The sequence below is a fragment of the Haemorhous mexicanus genome, chromosome 6 (genome assembly GCF_027477595.1).
Source record: "Haemorhous mexicanus isolate bHaeMex1 chromosome 6, bHaeMex1.pri, whole genome shotgun sequence".
NCBI classification, from domain to species: Eukaryota; Metazoa; Chordata; class Aves; order Passeriformes; family Fringillidae; genus Haemorhous; species Haemorhous mexicanus.
The window spans coordinates 28,139,893-28,160,751 of NC_082346.1; the positions used below are offsets into that span (position 1 = coordinate 28,139,893).

Consider the following 20,859-nt stretch of genomic DNA (forward strand, 5'->3'; position numbering starts at 1 on the left):
CGCCGTCGCCCCGCTGCAGGTTCTCCCGGGGCTCGCCTCGGCCGGAGCCAGAAGTTTGAGCGTTCCCGTAGCCTCCCGGACGAGCCCGGTGTCGGGCGGCGACGCGGGGCTGCCCATCTGCTGCCGCCGCCGCCGCCTGCACGGGCGGTGGGAGCCCCCCGCGGCGCCGGGAACAGGGGAGAGGATGGTGGTGCGGGAGAGATGGAGCTGAAGCGGAGCATGGCGATCCCGCGGCTCCTCGTGCTGGGACTCTGGGCTGCGGCACTCCGGGACGTCGCTGCCGTGGCAGGTGAGCGGGGCTGACAGCCCGGTGGCGGCGGGGCACTGCCCCCCGAGACCCCGGGTGCGGCGGGAGGGGCTGCGGGGCACGGCTCCTGCCGCCGGGCCGAGTCTCCCCGCGGACACCTCCCGCCCCGCCGCCTCTGCTAGTGTCGGCAGCCCGCTGAGGGTCGCCGGGCAGGAGCGGCCGGGCGCGGCGCCGGGGCGCCTGGTCCGGCCGGCGCGGCGGCCGCGGGGCCTCGGGCGGCCACAGGTGGGGTCGGGGCCGGCGCATTTTGCCCCTCCCGGCCGGGCACGGGCGTCTCCGCCGCGTTTGTGGGGCCAGCGACGTGGCGCTCGGGAGCCGGCCGTGCCGGCGGGGAGCCCGAGCTGTGCGAGCCTCGCCTGGCTGCGAGTAGAGTAGCGAGTAATCCTCCCCGGTGTTCGCGGAGGCATTGCACTGGTATGTGCCTAGCGCGGCCCGTCGCCGAGGAAAGCCGGGCGCTAACGCATTCCTGAGTGGCTTTTGTTGTTTTTTTCCCTCATGACTTCATTTTCCGAAGTTTCACCCTCCGGTCGGCAGGGAAAGCCGGAGCGTCTCGGCGCCTCGGCCAACCTCCTCCCGACTTCAGCGGGAGTTTGGGCTCCGCGCTGTATGTGGAGCGGTGTGCGTGCAGTGACACGGAGCCGGGGAGGCTGTGGCACAGGCTGGAAAGCTAGATCAGTGTCCTAAGGAATCTGAGGAGCAAAAATCCTTTACCCTGCATGCATGAGCAGACGTCTTCCTCTCTCTCCATTCCCAACATCACAAAAAACATATTCTGTTCCTAGGAATTAAAATATTCAGAGATAGCAAGTTTAAAATGCCAACAAACAGATGTGTCATGTATTTTGACAACTAGTGTGTTCGCTTGCTGTCAATTCAGACAATTGCTTGCTAAGTCATTTAAAACAGTTCTATTTCCTATCTATACATTTCACAATCTGCAGCTCTTACAGGTAGGCTTGGCGGAACCTATTTGGATGAAATTACTTCTTGCACAGTTGAATCAAGAATGTTGTCAGATGAGAAATAGTGAGTGGGAGAGTAAAACGAGGAATAGGTGGAAATTAAAATTCCTACTTGCCTCCTGTATGATTCTTCCTGATACCTGCAGGAAGAGATGCTGCAGCCAATACTGCATTATTGACCTGTGAAGTTATTAAAAATACCTGATCTGTAATTCTTCATTTTGGTTGAAATTGATGGAGGGATTATACTTGTACAATATGTACAACTCTGACTGAACACTTGTACTGTATGTTAATTTCTTACATCATTGATTCCTCTGCTAACTGAAAACCATATAGGATCTCTAACAATATTTTCTGGTTTAATTTATGGCTAACTCTTTCAGCAGGACAGTCTGAAGGATGCTGATGAGTAGTTTGATTTTTCATGAAGGCACCTGTAATGAAATGTCAGTTTCTGCGTGTGTAGCAGCCTGGCTATATCTGTTTTCTGTAACACAGAGAGAGCTGCTATGAAGCTTTCATGTTGTATTCCAGTGCTGTGAGTGGTGAAAGGGAGGATGCTTTCTGGCCTGCACTGGGACATGTAGTTTGTGTCACAGTTGAGCTAAGTAGCGCGAGGTTAGATCATCCTCACCGAAAGTGATCAAATCCTTAGCCCAGCAAATGATCCGTAGCAACTAAACTCAAATGATCGGCTTGCTCGTTTTCCAGTGCTCTCTGTGAATTTGTTAAATGAGTAACAGCAGTAGAAAGGCAAAAGACGGTGTCAGGAAACCAGCTGGGGAATCTCATTAAAGAAAGGAATAAAGACCTTCAGCCTGTGTTCTGGGTTTTCTCCTAGACTACTGGTTCTCATCTGGGTATAGGCTGCTGGTGGCAGAGCACTGGCTGGTCCCACAATGCTGGCTCCCCTTCTCCCAGCTATTATAATCATGCTGTGAGTTCCTCTGCTGCTCCTCTGCTCTGTGAGGTGGTGCCCTCATGGCTGTGGGAGGGTGGTGTTTTAGCAAGAAGGGAAGTGGCAGATCTGAAATCTGTGTTGGATTGCTGGTAAGGCTGTAACAGAATTTGAGAGCAACAGGGCTGCTCACTAAGCAGCACTTTCTGGCTGGCTCTGTGTGTGGGTAGCAAGGCATCCTGTGAGAAGCTGACCAGCCAGTGAACTGCGTGAAGTTGTAATGTACTGTGATACGTGGCCAGGTAAGAGTGATGGAGTAATTTTTTTCTGAAGGACGTGGAGTCCACTGCCAGGGCATAATACTGGACTAGGCTAGACCTGTTCTGGTCTGTCAGTCCTGTGCCACTGCATAGGAAACAGCCACTCTCCCTAACAAAACTAACTTTACATTTATTTTCTACCTTCCTGCTTTCCCACGGTCTCCTTTGATCTTCTGCTTCCTTCTTTATATGCCTCTCTTTCTTAAATGTGCTTAGATAGTTGGCTTCCGTGTCTTCTCATGGTAACAAATTCCATACCTTCGCTTCTCCTTGAGGGAAACACTCCCTGTCCACCCACACACGTAACAGTGCTCCGGGCCAAATTCTGATCACTTCTGTGTCCATATAAACCTGAGCAGCTTCACCAGCTCTGGCCCTGCTGCTTTGGGGTGGCAATGGTGTAGCTCTGGGTACAGTGTGGTCCTTTGGCTGGACTGAAGGGTCCTCCAGGCGGCTCATTCAGCACACACCCTCATCATGCGACAGAAATATCTGTTCTCTGAACAGTTCTGCTCCTCAGTGAGGTGGAATAGGCTTTGCTTTCATGGGTTTTGCAATTTGTAGAGAAGCTCCCTGTAAGGCAAATTGTAGAGAAGCTCTCTGTAAGGCAGGAGAACAGTGTATGCTGAATAACAAAACATAATTGATTCTTTCTCATATCCACGCTCTTTGCAAATGCATACAATGGAGCAAGCACGATGTTTTCTTAACAGCACAAGAACACCATAGCTTAAATCCAGGCCTGGGGAAAAGAGGGAGGTGTGGTAGCGTGTTGAACGGATGCAGTTAGCACTGCTGGATCGCTGACACGGTGAAGCTCCCGACGTTTCTGTGCATTTCTGCTTGGGCACTCTCTGCAGAACATCACCCTGCTGTTACACGAGTTGAAAAAATCCCCATGTACACACTGAACCACCACTTTTCTCCGTCAACTGTGCTTTCAATGCTTGCATTTGCTTAGCAGACATAGTAGAGAAGTGCTGAGACTAACACCCTCCTCTGCAGCGTGTGCTGGGTAGGGTATGTAATTCCAGACCACCAACCTAGAGTAATTTGCTGTACTCCAACCCCCCTTCTTCTGGGGGTGGGGCGGAGTAGTATTTTTTTTTTAGGTATGAAATTTACAGGACCTCCAATCAAATTAAAGGTGTCCCAGGGTCAACCCGTGAAACTAAATTGCAGCCTCGAGGGAATGGAAGATCCCGAGATGTTGTGGATCAAGGACGGAGCAGTGGTGCAAAGCGTAGACCAGGTGTACATTCCAGTAGATGAAGAACACTGGATCGGCTTCCTCAGGTACAACAGATGCAGAGAAGGAAGAATATAACGGAAACTATTGCACAGTTTTCTGCTGTCAGCTATATCTCTGCAACTGCAGTGCCCTCGGTGGGCAAAGTCCTTAGGTCTGCCGGTCACTGTGTGGCAAGGGCATAACTGAGAGCAGAACTGAAGCCACTGAGTGCTGAGATTTTATCCACTAGAACCATATTGGTTTTCTGACTACTGTGGGGACAGGTGCTTTGCTAATGCTTGTGATGCTTGAGACGTGACTTCAGGGTGAAAGGATAGTCTTGCTTTGTTTGTTCATCTTGTTCTGCCATGCAGCAGTATAAATAGGTTTTCTCTTTCGTACTCATCCTGTTCTCTTACTCTCTCTCTCTTGAGCTGTCAGTTTGCCTAAAGGGTGAGGATTGTTGATTGAAATTATACTCCCAGGACTACATCCCCTTCCTTTCTTTGGCGAGGAGTGTTTGTCCTCTGAACCATCCCTGATTCATTTTGCAATGAATCCTAATTTATTCCTAATACATTTACACTACGTGATATCAGTCCTGACCCATTCAGAGGCATGAAACTCTTGTGCAAAGCAGATCTCTGTACTTTTATTTCGGCAGAAGAGGGATGTCAGCTAGTTCTGGAAGTACTGAGATAAACAAGACCCAAGGTTCTGCTCTGTCTTTTTTTTATGCATTAAAAGAGCTTGTACAGACAAACATACCAGCACCACGAGGACTCAAAACTGTTGACTGACTGAGAATCACTCTTCCCTGAGCTCTGGCTTCATCTCCCGTTACGTTTCTTGGATTGACACTGCACAAGGTCTCCAATTCCACCAACTAAAAGTCTTTGTATTAAAGCTTGTCTGTAAAAAACATTTTGGTAGGAAAAAACATCTGTGCACGGTAAAACTATTGCACAACATTTATGTTGTGGAAACAGTTTGTCTTGAAACTATACTGTTTACTTCCCCCCAGTTCCACTAGTTAACTCTGTCCTTTACAATCTCGTTCTGATCTCCTTTCTTGCCTCTTGTTTTACTCAGCTGAGAACTCTCTCTGCGGCACCAGAGATAAGTTAGGGTGCTAAATCTGGATGTATCTGAATCTCTCTCCTTTTTCCTTTCTTCTCCTAAAGACATAATTTCTGCCACGCACATGTGACTCTCTGCTGTGATCACTGTATTTCAGAACATGGGCAGGACAGCTGATGCCATTTGAAGGTCCAGCTCTGAAAATCGGGCTGTAGTGGGTCCATTTTGCGCATTTCGGCAAACACTCTCCCCTTTCTGTCTTCCTTCCTGAGACAGCCTTCCCCTTCTCCGAGGAGGACTGCTAGCCTTAGAAAGGTGGGCATCAGCTCTGCGGAGGATCCCTGCATGGCAGCGGACGCACGGCTGCACGGCCTGCGGGGAGCAGGCAGCGCTGCTGCACTGGCGGGCTCTCCGGGTCACACCAGAGCCTTTGGTAGCTGAGACCTCGTTGCTTTGGTACCAAATTCTGCCCTTGCTCACCATGCACCAGCATAACCCCTTAAAATCACAAACTGGGAGGCCCAAGGAGTTTTGCAGCACGAGCCACTCTTGGGACTGGGATAGTGCTGAGCGCAGCTGAGGCAAGGGAAACCCTTTTCTCCCCCCTCTGTTCCTGTATGAGGCTGTTGCCAGTCTGTCGCCTGAGACAAAGCAGTCGAGCTCGCTGGAGGTTTGCAGTGCGGCGTTCTCTACTAGCTCAGAAGTTGTAGGCCAAGCTGTCACACTTGAAGGCTAGCTAGAGTCATGACTCAGGATGGAGATGACCCCTTCCTATCCTCAGAGGACACAGATGACTGGTTTTCTGCGAGGATGTTTTGGAGGAAGACTGTCTGCTCTGCAAGGACTTTCTCCACCCACTTTAGAGAGGAGCCTCCCATCTCTGCTGTTTTGCCATGTGCTTTGTGCTGGCTGGCTGTTGATCTCCTCCCCAGAGCTGGCTGTGTCTCAGTGGGTGTTTTCCATGCATCTGGTTTGCCAAACACTGGAGGGTCCTTTGGGGCAAAAACATGCTTTATCCACATAAAATATCGATATGGCTTTTGACTTTTTTCAGCTTGAAATCCGTCGAGCGGACAGATTCTGGGAAGTACTGGTGCCAGGTTGAGAACGGGGGGAAGAAGGAAGAATCACAACAAGTGTGGCTCATAGTGGAAGGTAAGGAGGAGTAGTAGTGCTGCTTTCCTTTCACGGCTGACCCACTAATATGCTCTAGGTCGAAGTGGTGAGAGCAGATTGCTCCAGTGACAGGCTTCTTGGCTCTGAACCATTGCTGCTGACTGCAGGGAAATCGCTAGAGCGGGAGTAAGAACTAGGAGAACTGCTTCAAAGAGCAGAGCTGTCCGTTCATTGCCTTCTGGTTTTATTTTGGCATGTTAGGAAACAAGATCTTTTTGTGCAGGCACATTTCTTTCTAGCTTTTAAATCCATTGTTGCGGTCATCTCTAAATAATTCAGAGAATGGTGAATAGTTCAGGTTGAGAGGGATCCATGGGGCTCATCTGGTCCAACCCACTTCTCTAAGCAGGGTCCCAGTCTGCTTCTGTGTGTCAGCCAAGCAGGTCTTTGTGGGCAAGGTACAGTTTTAACGCAGTTGTGAGTTTTGTGAGAAGTGCTGTACATCAGCACTTCATAGCTGTGGCTGCTCCATGTGGCACTTTTCTGTCCGGGGCTGTCTGATAGCAATGGCTTCTACCTGGCTGCTAAACATCACCCAAGGCAGTGTGGATTGGTGGCTTCTTACTTTCTCTAGTTTCATTTCCCTTGAGCCACGATTCTGTTAGATCCTCTCTTAGAAGCTAGTAGTCATAAAATGGCTTAGTATTTGGTGAAGAAGTTGACAGGAACAATGCATTTGCAAGAAGTAGTTTTTTGGATGTATTTGGTAACATTTTGGGGCAGAGCTGAATTGACAGTCTTAGAGAGGGGGGAGCAGGGAGGGTGTTGTGGGAGGTGGTGTGGTCTGGATGTTTTACAGCTAACATCTCGCTCACTCAGAGCATGGGAACATTCATAGCAGCTCTCCCAAACAGGAGTAACACTTCTGCCTTCCATTAATCCCAGGCTTTTGTCCACCTAAATTTTCAGGTGTAGTTTCAACTGGAGAACGTTGCTTACAGCTTAAAACACTCTCTTGTGCAGAATTTTTATTTCTATCCAATTACCATGGTCTGCTCCAGAGGTGGCTGCATTTGCATGGTGGGTGCATTAGGAGTGATTGGGTAGCTCAGCGTGCTGAGCTGTCTGAAATAAACATGCTGCCCTTCTGGACTGCACAGGCAAAAAGTATCAAAGTCACAAAAAAACAGCTGCAGTTAGGTAAGGTGGAGTATGTTGAGAATGAAGGCCAAAGCTTACAGCAGAAGTGAAAAAAATGCAACCAGTTGCCTTTATGAGAAAAGCAAGTACAGCAGAAGGTAGTTAAACTTGAACTGGACATGTAGTCCTGTGTAAAGGGAGTTGGTGGATATAATTAAAAATTAACAAGTAGTGATAAGAGATGGAGTTTTAAAAAATGTGTCAGCTCTTAGCATAAGAAAGCACCTGGGATATCAGACCCACCTTGGCTGTTATCTCTGTGGATTTCTTCCCTGGACATGCCAGCTTCGTGTAGCAGTGGCTGCTCTGTTGATAACAGCTGTCCTCTGACTGTAACAGGATCTTTACCCTGGTGATTTGCAGCCTTCACTAGGTGCTGACATGCTTCAGTGTGGCACACAAACAAATGTGGACTGTTGGTGATCTAACTTAAAGTGAGTTTGACTGGATTTCTCTGCTGTGTAATATCTGCCTAAGTAGTCTGTATCTGCCAGATTTTCTAGCAATGGTATTTAAGCTGTCTTTGTAATAAAAATGTTTGATCTTATGAAACACTTCTTTGAATTTACAAAACCAAAACTGTTTCAAACCTGTGTCCTGGTTTAGAAACTAGTCTCTGGCCTTACTGAGAACGTGATAGTGTTTGATGGCTGGAGAGGTGATCTCAGAGGCACACTTTGGAGTGTTAAAAAATGGATTGTGTTTCTTACAGAACTTTCTGTCTCAAATTACACCTCTGACTATGGCTGTTCCTGGGGCTACCAGCCCCCATTGTGGCTGCAGTCAGAGACCAAGCCACACCCTTATGGACACATTCCCCTGAACCAACACTGTCTCAAAACTGAGCTGTACATAAAAATCAGCCTTTAAAGTTGGATGCTGGCTTGGAAGAGGGGAATAGGTGGGATCATTTCCTTGTTTTTCTGCTGATTTCCTGACTGCTGGCTGCCCAGTGCCTCCGTGGGGCACCTGTGAAAGGGATGTGCTGACACTCACTTCTTGTACCAGGAACTAGGAAGCTGAATGTGTCACAGGCAGCGAGCTGCCCAGGTAACATATGGACGGGGGCAGTGCGAGTTCCTCAGCTGGATGAGTCAGCTGCACTCCCTCAACTATGAAAGTTTTTAATTGTGGTCTTGTCTGCTCTGTTTAGCTGCTCCCAAAGTGAGAAAACCTGCCGAGCTGGGCAGGATCTTCCTGAAAGTTTACCTTGGGTGTCATGACAAATGGACAGGAGGCAGGGATCCTGCTCACAGGTAGAGAAATGGTGATTATTTTCTCTTCTAATCTTCCTTGGAGAAGGAGGGCAAAGCAGGCAGAGGTGTCGCAGCTGGTATCTCAAAAGCTTACTCATTTTTGTTGTTTATGTACGAATGCAATAAAAAATTAAGTGAAATATGTCAGCAGAAACAAGCAGTACACCATGATAGTGGATATACCTGTCCTGAACTTTAGCCTTTGCACAGATAAGCACTGTCATTCCTCAAGAGACTTGGGTTTAGACCTGTTTTAGTCTCTTCATTTACTTAAGGCAAGGAAGGCACAAAGGAGCTGCTACCTGAAAGACACAAACTGTGACTGGACAGTCAGTGAAAGCCTGAGGAAATCACTTTTGGCTGTAGCTTGCAGGAAATGTCAAGTGTTAGGCTTCTAAATCCCTATTTAGGCACCTGTATTAATTGCCTGCTGGTGGAGGTGCTTGGGCCTGTCATCTTTGGCCAGAGACAGACAGTGTAATTTCAGGGAATGCACGGTGTTTTCAGTTTTCCTCTGTTTCTGTGAGGCAACAGATCAGCAGCTTCCAGAACACACTTTTCCAGCTGAGAATGCCTGATTTTGGTTGGGGTAAGTGCTGTTGGTAGCAGCAGTGTTTGACACACAAAGATTTCTGTATAGAAGGGAACTGAACATTTCTCTGGGCCTTCAGCTCTTCCAACAATCACCAGAAGTACATACTGGCTGTCCTGCATGGTCAGCACTGCTGCTGATGGCTGGTGAAATTTGTGCTACTGGTTTGGAGCACTGAAACCACAAGAGCTTTGGCATTGCCCATAAGAGGAACCACGTCTCTTGATGTGTGGAATTACACTCAGCTATTGCCACTTAGAGATGACCTAAGGTAGGTAGCATTGCAGCTGGGTTCTGCTCCCTGTGGGCCTAACCTGATACCTGTTGTACCAAGCAGGAGTCTTTCCACGGTGGGGAACAGATAATTACCGAGAGAGCTGTGTCTGTGGACAGCCTTCAGCTCTGAAACAAATTAGCCCTGACTCCGAGGCAGCCCGGTTGTCGTGGTGTCAGCGTGTGCTGGAAGGCATCTCCATTCAATTAAGCTCCAGAGAGAGCGTTGTAAATGCTCCCAGTCTCTCACCGCGGGGATTCTTTCCTCATTCATGGGTTTGTTAAAGCCGGTAGTTCAACACTTTCTCAAGCTTCAGTTTTTAATGCATGGCAAGAAGTATCTGCAGCTGGATTAGCTGTCTTTTAAAGTGGTGTCTGCCATCACCAAAGTTATTGACTGTTGCCTCTTTAAACTCCAATCTCTCCAGCTGAAAAATTGAGAAAAGACTACCACTAAAAGCTGTTTCACAGGGGAGTCTTAAATTGAAAGTGGTTTTTCAAAGGCATTGTGGGAAGCAAGCACTCTTTCTCTCTGACTTCCAGCAGCAGTAGTACTTAGGTGTTCGTGCCCTGAGGTGATGAAGCATATCTGACCCTTGGTTTTTGTGAAGGGCTTGGCGGGCGTCGGATTCAGCCTAGCAGCAGGACTGATGGATGTCCAGTGTTGGGCACTGGTGTTAATGGAAATAAACAAGAGGCAGTTGCTCCAGTTATTGTCACTTGTCTGTTGCTTTTCCAGGTGTGCCCTACTTTACTGTGGAACCTGAGGATGTGTCTGTGTCCCCTAATGCTCCATTTCATATGGCCTGTGCTGCTGTCGGTCCCCCTGAACCAGTGACAATTGTCTGGTGGATGGGAGACTCTAGAGTGGGGCTTCCAGACGTCTCCCCCTCCATCTTAAATGTGTCAGGTAAGGCTGCTGCCACTGCAGGTGATCACTTGGAGCATCAGGAGAGGAGAAGAGCTCTCTTCTGATCGTGCCCTGTACGTTGGGTAGCCACATAGTGTGGGAATGATGTTTAACTCTGCATTAAAGGCTGAGTGGTCATGATCACATACAAAGATTATCTCGAGGGGTGGTGGTTGCCCAGTGTGTTTTCTGCTGGCTTGAGGCACACAGGCTCTTACAGAGTTTGGGTGTGCCTGGCACTCTTGTTGAAGATGCTGTTGAACAGATAATTCATTGGGTGCCTCTTGTTCCACCTCGTGGAGGGTATTCATGGTTATATGAAGTGACTCTGTTGGTGACGCTTCTCTTGGAACTCTCCAGGTATTCACATGTAGCAGATGCCATCCCCTCCTGTGCACAGCCCTGTCACACAGTGCTATCCCCTCTCCTACCCACCCCCATCTCTGTTCTTGCAGGCTTGCTGGATGCTCTTGTCATTAAAATCTACCTGCCTCATGTAATTGTTTGATACTTCAAGAGTGATTGTATCAGTGCTGAAATGGGCTGGTTGATACCCTTCAAGGCCAAGGTTTGCCCCAGAGCAGAGCTTTTCCCAACAGAGTCAGCAGAAAAGCTCAGGAGCCAGTAGGTGTTAGGGCCTCTCTTCAGACCACTTTCAGAAAAGGGTGATGTTTCTCTACCTAGAACTGACTGCAGCTATTCTTGCAGTTACCTCTTAAAAGTAACTTCATTGTAGTTAGTTGTCCAACAGTCTTGTGTTATGTTTTCTCTTTGCTGTTGTTCTATTATTCTCAACACCCCTGACCCAAAGTTTAACTAGTTATTTAGAAAGAAAAAGTTTTACAATTAAGAGTTGTCTCTAGGGCCTCTTTATCAGTGTTAATACAGTTACACCCAGAGTGAGTTTTTGTACATCTTTGGCCATCTTTTGAGCTGTCCAGTCCTATTCAGGCTTTCCTTAGAACCTTTTTTATTCACAAATCAAAACATTATTTGATTTGAAATGGTTTTAATCATCTGCTCCCTCTCTTAGGTAGCCACCAATGCTGTTCTAAGCTGGAAAGGAAAACTGCTCCCTTATGATATAATCTGCCTTTTGAAATGGAAACTGAAAAGATGGATAGTCAAGAGGAGAAAGACAATAAAAAAATAAGTCACCCCTCCTCCACTAACTCATCCCACAGTGCCTCACAAAATACCTGTTGTTGGGGGGCAGTGGCTGGAAGCCTGAAAAAGACATCTACTCATAGCGATTCTCCAAATGCATTGCTATTTTATTTATTGACTTCAGCACCTTTATTTTCTTCCAGTGTTCTTTGGGACACCCCTTGGGCACACCCTCTTTCAGGGCACTTGGGGGTGTCCCTTGGGCATATCTTGTCTTTGCAACTTAAAACATTAGCAGGACACAATCTGCATGGTTGGGTTACCAAAGCATGTCAGAAGAGGCAGTTGGTAAGAAAACAAGCATTGCTGGATGAGGAAAGTATCACGCTCTGAAGAAAATAGTAACAAAATACTTGGCTAGGAAGCAAGCATTTAAAAGGTTCAGCAATGTTGTATTTGGAAAGCAGTGCTGGCATGGTGTTAGGGAACATGCAGTTCCTGGTTTGTGGTGTGTTTTGTATTTTCCTCAGGGCAGGGCTGTGTTAGGTTCTGTCTTGGGACAGGCCTTCCACATCAGGTGCTGCTCTGCTGTGCTGTCTGGCCTTCAGCCTATTGGCAGCATCTTCCTCTTGTTCACAGGGATGAGAATAGCACTCCCTCCTCTCTCCCATTTCACCTTCTTTGCAATGCTGTTAGTCTCAGGCTTGGGAGATGAGTCAAAGGTCAGAGACACTGTGCAAGCTGCTCTGTGCAGCTCTGAAATGTTTTTCCTTCCTAAATTGTATGCCCACAGTGAGCCAGTCTTTAACTTTTCTCTGACAGAGTCTTTTAAGGCAACTGAGGGCCAAGCCATGTGACAATAGTTGCTGGACACAGTTCTCCAGGCAGCCTTGCAAATCTGTCTCAATTCAGATTCATTTCCAATATCTATGTGTCCTGGGACAGCCAGACATCATCCCATGATGCCATGGGATGGATGGATGGATGGATGGATGGATGGATGCTCACAGAAGACATTCTGACTTGTATCACGCCTGGAAAGTGTTTCAGTGCTGATGCAATAGCATTTAACTTCCACTTCCTTTGTGTGTTTTCAGAAGTCTGAGGCAAGGTGAGGGACAGGTGGGCATTGACTAGAGATAGTCAGCATCTGACTAAAAGTTTGCCTGGGCTTATAGCCCAGTTGGAAGATGAATGTTTCTCAGATGTAGGCTGAGACCCAGAGCACTGGGCTTTGTGTGAGCTCACAGTTCAGCACAATCTGTGCTCCAAAGATCCTCACCAGAATGTGAGAAGCATACATTTACTACCTGAGCACTATGAGCTGCTGTCCTGACAGATTCTTCCTTCCTTTTCAATGCTTTCCGACACTTCCATGAAAGCTTTTCTGCATTGCCACACTCCCCCCACTAAAAGTGTGTTTAGCACCTTAGTTATATTGAAATCTGCATGCCTTTGATTGGCACCCAGCTCACCCCTCCAACTGCCTGTACAACTTGAGCTGGATGTCACAAATAACTGCAATTCTGCTGAAGGTTGAAGCTGGATTATATAGCTATTTGTGTTTCCTTTCCTTTTCTTGGCTGATCTCCAGGTATTAATCAAAGCACAGTTTTCTCCTGCGAAGCTCACAACGTAAAGGGATTGTCTTCATCTCGGACTGCCACTGTTCAAATTAAAGGTGAGAGACTGGGTGCCAGAGACTGGGCAAGGGCCTCAGATTTGCTCTCTGGGGAGGGAAAGTAGGGCTCCTTAATGCAAGGAGTTGCCTCAAGGCTGGCTGGAGCTCTCTGCAGTCAAAACAATGCTTTGTGTTCTAACAGCAGCTCCCACTTCCTATGCAGGGCCGTATCCCAGGCTGTTGAAAATAATCCACATCTGATTCAGGAGTGGAAGTGTGATGTCAAATGACAGCTTTTCCTTGAAAAGGAGAGAGCTGGGGTGATTAAGTTGTTTGTGAGAGATGAAGCTGATATATATTTGTAGCAGGGAAGTCTTTCCCTCTTGGGAATAGATGGGTCCTGTTAGAGCTAAAGAGGCCATTACTTCTGCTTGCTTTTATTAGCATCACATTAGATGCTGAAAAAAGTCAAGGAAGGTGATCACCAGTGGCCAGTAAGGTCTGCTCACCCACACTGGGTTTATGAATTTTATTTTTTAAATTATTTGCTCTTTAAAAGCTCATTGAAAACAAATAATTCCTAGCCTGTGCATGACCAGTTGCTATTTGGAAGTCTCCAGGCTGATGTGACTTTTCCTCTGTTCCTCCAGGTAACTGAAACAGGGATAATCAGAGTAATCAGCTCTTCCCCTCTTCTTCATGTTGAGATGCTTCTGCATTTGAATTTTTAGTCATGCTTTAATGCACTTTTAATTACGTGATCATCAGTTCCAGGAGAGGCATGGCACAAAAATAATTTGTTCCAAGTGGTAGCTTATTGCTCAGCACAGATACAAACAATCCTTTATGTCCTGTAGTTGTAGTAGCTCATGTTCATTAAAGGACAGATCGAAGTCCAGCTGTAACCTACTGCTCTTGGAGTGTGTTTTTGTTCAGGTCATTGTGGTTACTGCTATGCCAAGAATGCAGTATGTTGCTCTAATAAGATTTATAACTTAATTTAAAACCATTTGGAGTTGTTGCCTTAAGGGCTTGTCTACACAGCACAGTTAGTTATTGTAGAATGTATCTCCTATGGATATTTTATCCTGGGATAGAATTTAGTTCACAAAGCTATTACACTTTAAAAAATATTGTCAAGCCATAATTTGAAAAAAATTTTAGCATAAACGAACTTTTGAAGTTTTTAATGTTAGTATGGATTATTATTTTTTTAACCATTAATAAGATGAAGAGGTAAAGACCTCAGAATTCTCTCATTTCCCAGCAATTATGTTTAGCTGAAAAGTGTTCCTCAGGGATCATCAGCTAATGAATCCACACAGCCTATTTAGTAGGGACATATTGCCATCACACAGATGTTCTAGATCTGAGAAAGAGCCAGATTAAGTCACTCAGCTAACATTGCACCGGTATGTGGCATGTCCTAGAGACAAAAATTCAGGTTTTGAATAGCAAGTCCAGTGCTGTAGTTATAAAGGTTATGACTGTAGTACCTCAAAAATACATCTATAAAAGTAGTTATAAATTTACCTAAGTGACGAGGCTTTTCTAAATAGGAAAGCTTCAAAGATCTAGTATAGCCCTGTTACAATTAAAGCAAAGCTCCTACAATGCAGAAATAGGGCAGGCCCAAATAATGTTTATTTAGTTCTTGATCCTAGGAACATGCAGAATTCAATGAAGTTACTTCTGGAAGTAGCTGTCTGCACATGCATGTTCAGGGCCTTCCTCTCTTACACAAACCCATCTGCTGATGCGGACTCTCAAATCTTTTTACAATTTATTAAACAATTAGTTTCTTCTGTGTTTCAGAGGCAAATATTTTTGCTAGGACGTTGACAAACTGTTAACATTTCTTCCTATTTGCTTCTGTTGTTGTTCATTATCTATTCTCTGTAGTGCCCACAATGTGCTGGGTGTACTCCAAGCAGAAAATTACTGTTATTGTAGCCCACAGTCCCCAGCCATTACAAAGCCCCATTGTTCAGCCACTCTCTAAGCACAGAGGAAACTAACTCTCTTATGTTAACATCAAGGTCCTGTTTTCTGACAGGCTTTTCTCTCCTTTATGTGTGCAGCTAACACTTTTAGGGTTGTATCCCGTGTTTCAGAGCACAACAGGAAGCAGCCGCCCACAGTTTTTTCCCAAGAGATGAGGGGACAATGCATCTGGCCCTTGCTTGCAGGGCTAGGGGAAGGTGCTAGCAAGCCAGCCCTCCTCAGCCACTGTCTCCTTCACACGGGGGGTGTGTTAGCAGTTGATTATTGTCACTGGTGGCACAGCACCAGTACCTCCTTTGGACCTGCCAGCCTGTGTTAAAAAGTACACATTGCTAAACCCAAAAGTTACAGGTGTGTCTGCAGAAACTTGAGTTATGGACAATGTTTCAGCAGTACCCAGTAAGCTGTAAAAGCAGGATTTTTTCCCCTTAAAGAGCTTACGGACATGAACACAAAACATCAAAAGAGAATTAAACAAAGATGCAGGAAAGTCTTCAGTTAACTAACTAATAACTCATTGACCAGCATCCATCCCAGACCCTTGGTCTGCTGCCCCACCCCCCACCCACACACCATGTTCTTATCTAGGTGCCAGGCTCTGCCCTGGGTCCTGGTAACTGGTTAACCAGACAACAAAGGCTTTATAGGGTTATCTCTGTCACCATCTATTGGTCTCCTCCAAGCCCTCTGCATTTCTCTTGCAAGATGGCCCTGTGGATATGCTGAAGGCAGCAGTATTGTGGTTGTCCCTGGTGCAGTGAAAGACAAAGGTGCTCTGGCAGGGTAGAAGAGGCAGCTGGAGAAATCCTGGCTTGCAATTACTTTTCTGTTGGTGCTTTCTGATAGATACAACTCAGGAGCCATGGAAAATTCAATCTGCAGGCTGAGCCTTGTCCTGAGGATGGGTTTCTGAAAGAGGACTCCTGGGGGTACGATTTGTTGAGGTGCTGCAGGAAAACTATTACAAGCATCAGTGTACAATTTTTTAAAATGAGAAGAAGGTCAGGGGAGAGGTTAGTATTCATGAAGCAGCTAATTTTGTCTAATCTGATAAGTGCCAGAATGAAAACTCAGAGGTCAAAAAGAGATGGTGACCGGAATGATAGGAATTAACTATGTGGAATTACAGTGAGAGGAAAGGAGAAGTCAAAGGGAAGCCAGGGTTCTAAAAGGAAGCTGAGCTGGTGCTGTACTGTGGTGGTAGGAAGCACAAGCATCTGATTAACTGTCCAGTCTTGGAATCCTGATTTTGCTCCTGGCCCTGCCCTTAATTTGTGGAGTGATATCAACCATGTGTGGCAGTGTGACAGGCACTCCCCTTGGCTTGAGTTTCCCCTCTGTAAAACGGAGTTTATTCATCCCAAGCCTGAGGAGGCAGTTTTCAGTCCAGGCTCTGTCGCTGGGTGTTTCTGTGGGAGTTTGCAGTGAGCACCTGGAGGCAGCCCAGAGAGATCTGCTGCAAATCCAGCTCCAGGGTATTCAGGTCACTTCAGCAAGCCACCCTCCACCTGGTGCTGGCAGAGCTGGTGTCAAAGGCTGGACTGAGAACCTGAGGTGGGATTTTAAAGCCCTGGATTAGTTCACAATGTGGGTCCATAGGCAGCTGTGTACAGGCCTGAGTCGTGCCCTGCAATGGAGGGGGAAGGGAAGAGACCTGAGGAGCAAAGGTGTAAACATCACACCCTGGCATTGCTATCAAAGACATCAACCACTGCCTGTGTGCATCGATGGACAATGATGAATGGCTGACAATAGCTTGTCCAGTGTTAAAGTAATAGTTTCATTCACAACAAGTCAGGGACACTCTCTAAAGATGTGATATTTTGCCACATTTCTGTTGATTTCATTGCGTAATTTTTAGCCTCAAGCCTCTTCCGTTTCCACGTGAATACCTGCTCAGTTCTGTGTACACTGAAAGGTCTCTTTGTTTCCTTTCTAGCCATGCCTCTCCCGCCTCTCAATGTAACTGTAAGCCAAGTCACCAGCAGCAATGCCAGCGTGGTCTGGGTGCCAGGATTTGACGGCCGCGCACCTCTCCATTCTTGCACTCTTCAGGTATGGCCTCTCTGCCTTGTGCCTGCCCTGAATAAATTATAGGAATCTTCTAAGCCACATTTCCTGGGCTATCGTTTGCTCTGCCAACTTTTTAGCAGTGTTCCAATGCTTACTTCACAGCCTTAAAACATAAAAACTTAACAGGAGAAAACTCATAGGTGCCAAAGAACGGGTCATGAACTTCAAGCTCGAAAGTTAAGTGTTAAAGACTGGCCACATTCTGCTGGCCAGCAGGTTATCAGCTGCTTCATGGCAGCTGCTCCACAGAGGTTATTACACTGCAGCACACATGAAGCACACAGCACTCTGTGAGAAGTGCCCTGCAGCAGCTGTGGCTGCAGGGTGCTCACCCTTCCTGCATGGAGCAGTGGCCCATGGTAGCTTGTTCCAGGGCAGGTGCCTGTGAGTCCCACTCCAAATCAGTCCTGTGCTGTGGGATGCCAGAAGAAGTGCAGGAATTCTGACATACCAGTGAATCCAAGGGATGAGGAGCTTGCAGAGTATAGGATGTGGTACAGGAAAGGTAGGAATGGTGGAGGCAGGAGGTAGATTGGGCTTTTTCATACAAGATCAGGGCTATTTGCATGTTTCAGAGCAAATTTAAGCCTTGTCTCTAAATCTTGATTGGGTTTCCATTGCCAAAGACCAGTTCTTCCCAAAAAATCAAGCTTGATACTATTCTATAGCTCTGCTAGGTGCAGACTTCTCCCCATCTGTAAAAAACTGGTCTGCTTCCTGAAGTTCCTGAGAGCAATGGTATGTGTCCAACCTCAGGCAGAGTTAGTTTCTATCATTGCATACTTAGCTGTAGAATGAGATCAAAGAGCAGGTAGCCCAGTGAGAAATTAAATGGTGATACTCAAAGCAGGCCATGCAAACACATCTAGGCACATTCCCCCTGGATTTATTTGCCAGGTCCCTATGCTTTCCCTACCTGATTACAGCAGCATTATGAGCTGGAGTGGAATTTCTATGCAGTGTTGCCAACTATGCAGAGGAGGATTATAAACTTAAGGTATGCTGGAAGCAGTCTAGCTAATTTACTTGTAGTCCTCTTTTTATTTGAGGGGAAACCAGAGGTTTTGTGCTCTTGTGTTTATTATATTTCAGAAGTAAAGGAAATTGTAATTTAGTTTCAACTCACTGGCAGAAAGAACTCCTGAATGCAGCTGGCTCTGGTTTGTGGGTTTTGTTGCTACTTCTGTTCTTTTTTGCAGTTGAAAATACTTTTCTTCCTCTGTTTTACAATGTCAGTTATCTCGAGCTGGAACAGCCTATTCTCCCTGGCTTGCACGCTGCCATGCTAATCATTCTGGGGTTTAAGTTCTCCCTCTCACTTTTGGCAGGGGCAGGGGTGGGGGATGGGACATGTGGAAAAGAGGCTGAATCAGAGCAGCCCAGTTTCTGTCAACTCAGCAGTCTCTCACCCCTTTTCTAAGCCTTTTCTGTTCTATTTGGGGAGGACAGAGTTCCTGCATTTGAGTCTGGGAGCGGGATAACTTGGCAATGACCCTGCACTGTCAGAAAACTGTGCTTCCTCTGACTCCCACATTGAGAGATTCTGTGTGAGGCACTGACCTACATTTCCATGTGAAAATGCACATGTTCCTGGCTCCTCATGATTGCACTTCTGCGGGGAGTCTCCCAGAAAGAGAAGGGGGATTGGAAGTTTGCTGTGCTGTTCTGGCTCTCAGGCATTGCAGTGGGTGCCCCAGGAGCACCGTGTTCAGACAAGCAGATTGCTTCTGGGGACAGGGCAGGGAATGGCAGTGTTTTCTGACTGCTAACACAAGCCAAGTTCCAGAGTGTGAAAGGGGCAGATGCACCAGCTCTTGGGAGTGTTGAACAGAAATACATCATCCAGCAGACAGGGTTTAACAAAATAGTTGTCTTGTTTTTTCCGTGCTGCGGGTGACAGTGATAATGACAACAATATGCTTTTCTATTCAGGAAGCTTGAGATTCTTCCTTTCCACCAGCCAAATAAACCAGTGTGCCAAAAGTGTATGTGAGAGTGAGCAGAAGGGCAGTGAGAAAAGAAGAAAGGCTGCCATATAAAATATATAAAGTCCATATGACTTTTTCGCTTTTGTCAGTACATCTTGCTTTTACTCTCTGCTTTGCTATTTTGCATGCACTTGAGGAGAATGTCTGAGCCTGGGAGTTATGCAGTGATTTCTGCTATTGTTAGTACAAAAGTAGGAACACTCACTCTGTGCATTAAAAGCACACAGTGATATCAGATTTAAATTAACATCCATGCTGCTTTAAAGCTCAGATTTGGAGACAAGAAAAAGAAGAGATGTAGGAGTGGTAAGAAGTTTTTTTCCAGTTTAGTTTGAAACAAGTTAGTTGAACCAAGTCACCTATGTCTACCATACCTTTCATCCACTACAAAATTGAAAATATACAAACTTCTGGAAAAAAGAGTTGGGCAAAAGGTGACAGTAGGCAACAGGCAAGTTGCTCTACTGGTTTTCATTGCCCAGATTTAAACAAGCCTCAGAAGCCGGCTGCTACCACTCAAAGCAACAAGCACATTTAGTTTTCTTTAAAGGAATAATAATTAACTGTAGAAATTGTAACATAGGGAAGGAAATGTTTTAAAATATGGAACCAAATTTTCATCTGGTGGAAAATTTCTATACTGCCTAAGTGATGTCACTTCATGATTCTTAGTTTGGCAACTCCCATTTCAGTATTTTAAGCACCGCTGGTGCTGTATCTATTCTTACACATTCCAAAACTGACAATTAAATGAATTCTTATCCATGTGGACGTGTTAGTCATATTGTTTGTGGTAACAGTCATCTCGTTTCACTCTTGGCACAGGTAGCTGAGTCACCAGATGGCCAGGAGGTGTCCACTGAAGTCACCCCAGTGCCACCCTTCTCCTACACCGTGCAAGGCCTGAAGCATTCCACCAACTACAGCGTCCGTGTGCAGTGCAGCAATGAGATGGGCAGCTCCCCTTTCACTGACAGGGTTTATTTCCAGACCCTGGAGCTTGGTAAGAAACAGCCGACAAGAGCAGGACAGCAGTTCTGAACCTGAAAAGGAGACGATTATAAATGTCATTTACTCCTTGCTGCTTCTGCAATATGGGAAACATTGTGCTGTTAGATTGCTCATCCACTCCAGGAGCAAAACAATAATACACAGTCAAATGTGGTTAGCAGCAACAATGTGTAATACAGGGCTTTACCCAGCCACGGGGCTTCTGCATGCTGGTCCCATTAGCTCTGTGAGATCCGTGGGATCTGGAGAGAAATGAGAGGTGCCGACCTGTCTTCTCCACTTGAAACCATACACACAGAGCTGGTGGTTTGCAGAAGTTGTTCTCTCCCCTCACACCCTCTCTTTCCTGGATGATCTCAGGAAAGAGGGTGAAACTGTCATTTTCAGAGTGGAGAGTGCCTTATTTTCCTGCACAAGTGATGGCTTCTGTTCTCTGCTTTCAGCTCCAAACAGCACCCCTCAAAATATCCATGTTATTCAAAGAGATCCTGGTCTAATTTTGGAGTGGGAAGGTGTGGCTCCAGATGTGCTGAAAGAAAATGTCCTGGGATACAGACTGGAATGGATTCAGGATAATGTAACTCAGGTAAGAGATAGAGAAGGTACTGAGCCATTGAACACAGAATTACAGAAGGTTTGTACTAAATTTTCTAGGCATTAAAGTCCCTCATCCATACCAGGAGATTAGGTTACTGACATTGCTTTTGTGTAAATGGATATATTCTGACTTTAAGGAATGCCTCAGCATTTGACTTCAAGATATAGAACCATTTCCTCCTTCCTGGCATATTCAGAATTCCTTCACTTGAGTGTTCACCTGCAGACAGACCAGTTCTCTGCCATTCCATGCACAAGCAGGACAACATAGAGAGAATCCACTTTGTCTGTCTGCCTCTTTCTAGGGCTG

At 46.4% G+C, this 20,859-nt stretch overlaps 1 protein-coding gene across 3 annotated transcripts in view; it reads left to right on the forward strand.

Annotated features, from left to right (window-relative positions):
* Nucleotides 1-156: 156 nt before the first annotated feature.
* TYRO3 (TYRO3 protein tyrosine kinase) overlaps nt 157-20,859 on the forward strand; it is a 41,150-nt gene continuing 20,447 nt past the window's right edge. The window contains exons 1-8 of one of the 3 annotated variants that reach the window (XM_059849489.1): nt 157-289; nt 3,603-3,786; nt 5,856-5,956; nt 9,978-10,148; nt 12,850-12,936; nt 16,820-16,935; nt 19,767-19,944; nt 20,396-20,538. In XM_059849489.1, coding sequence (XP_059705472.1) covers nt 202-289; nt 3,603-3,786; nt 5,856-5,956; nt 9,978-10,148; nt 12,850-12,936; nt 16,820-16,935; nt 19,767-19,944; nt 20,396-20,538 — 1,068 coding nt within the window. In that variant the 5' untranslated portion in view covers nt 157-201. Of the gene's footprint in view, nt 290-3,588; nt 3,787-5,855; nt 5,957-9,977; nt 10,149-12,849; nt 12,937-16,819; nt 16,936-19,766; nt 19,945-20,395; nt 20,539-20,859 lie in introns of all 3 variants that reach the window. The other 2 variants (XM_059849492.1, XM_059849490.1) reach the window with 2 other exon arrangements.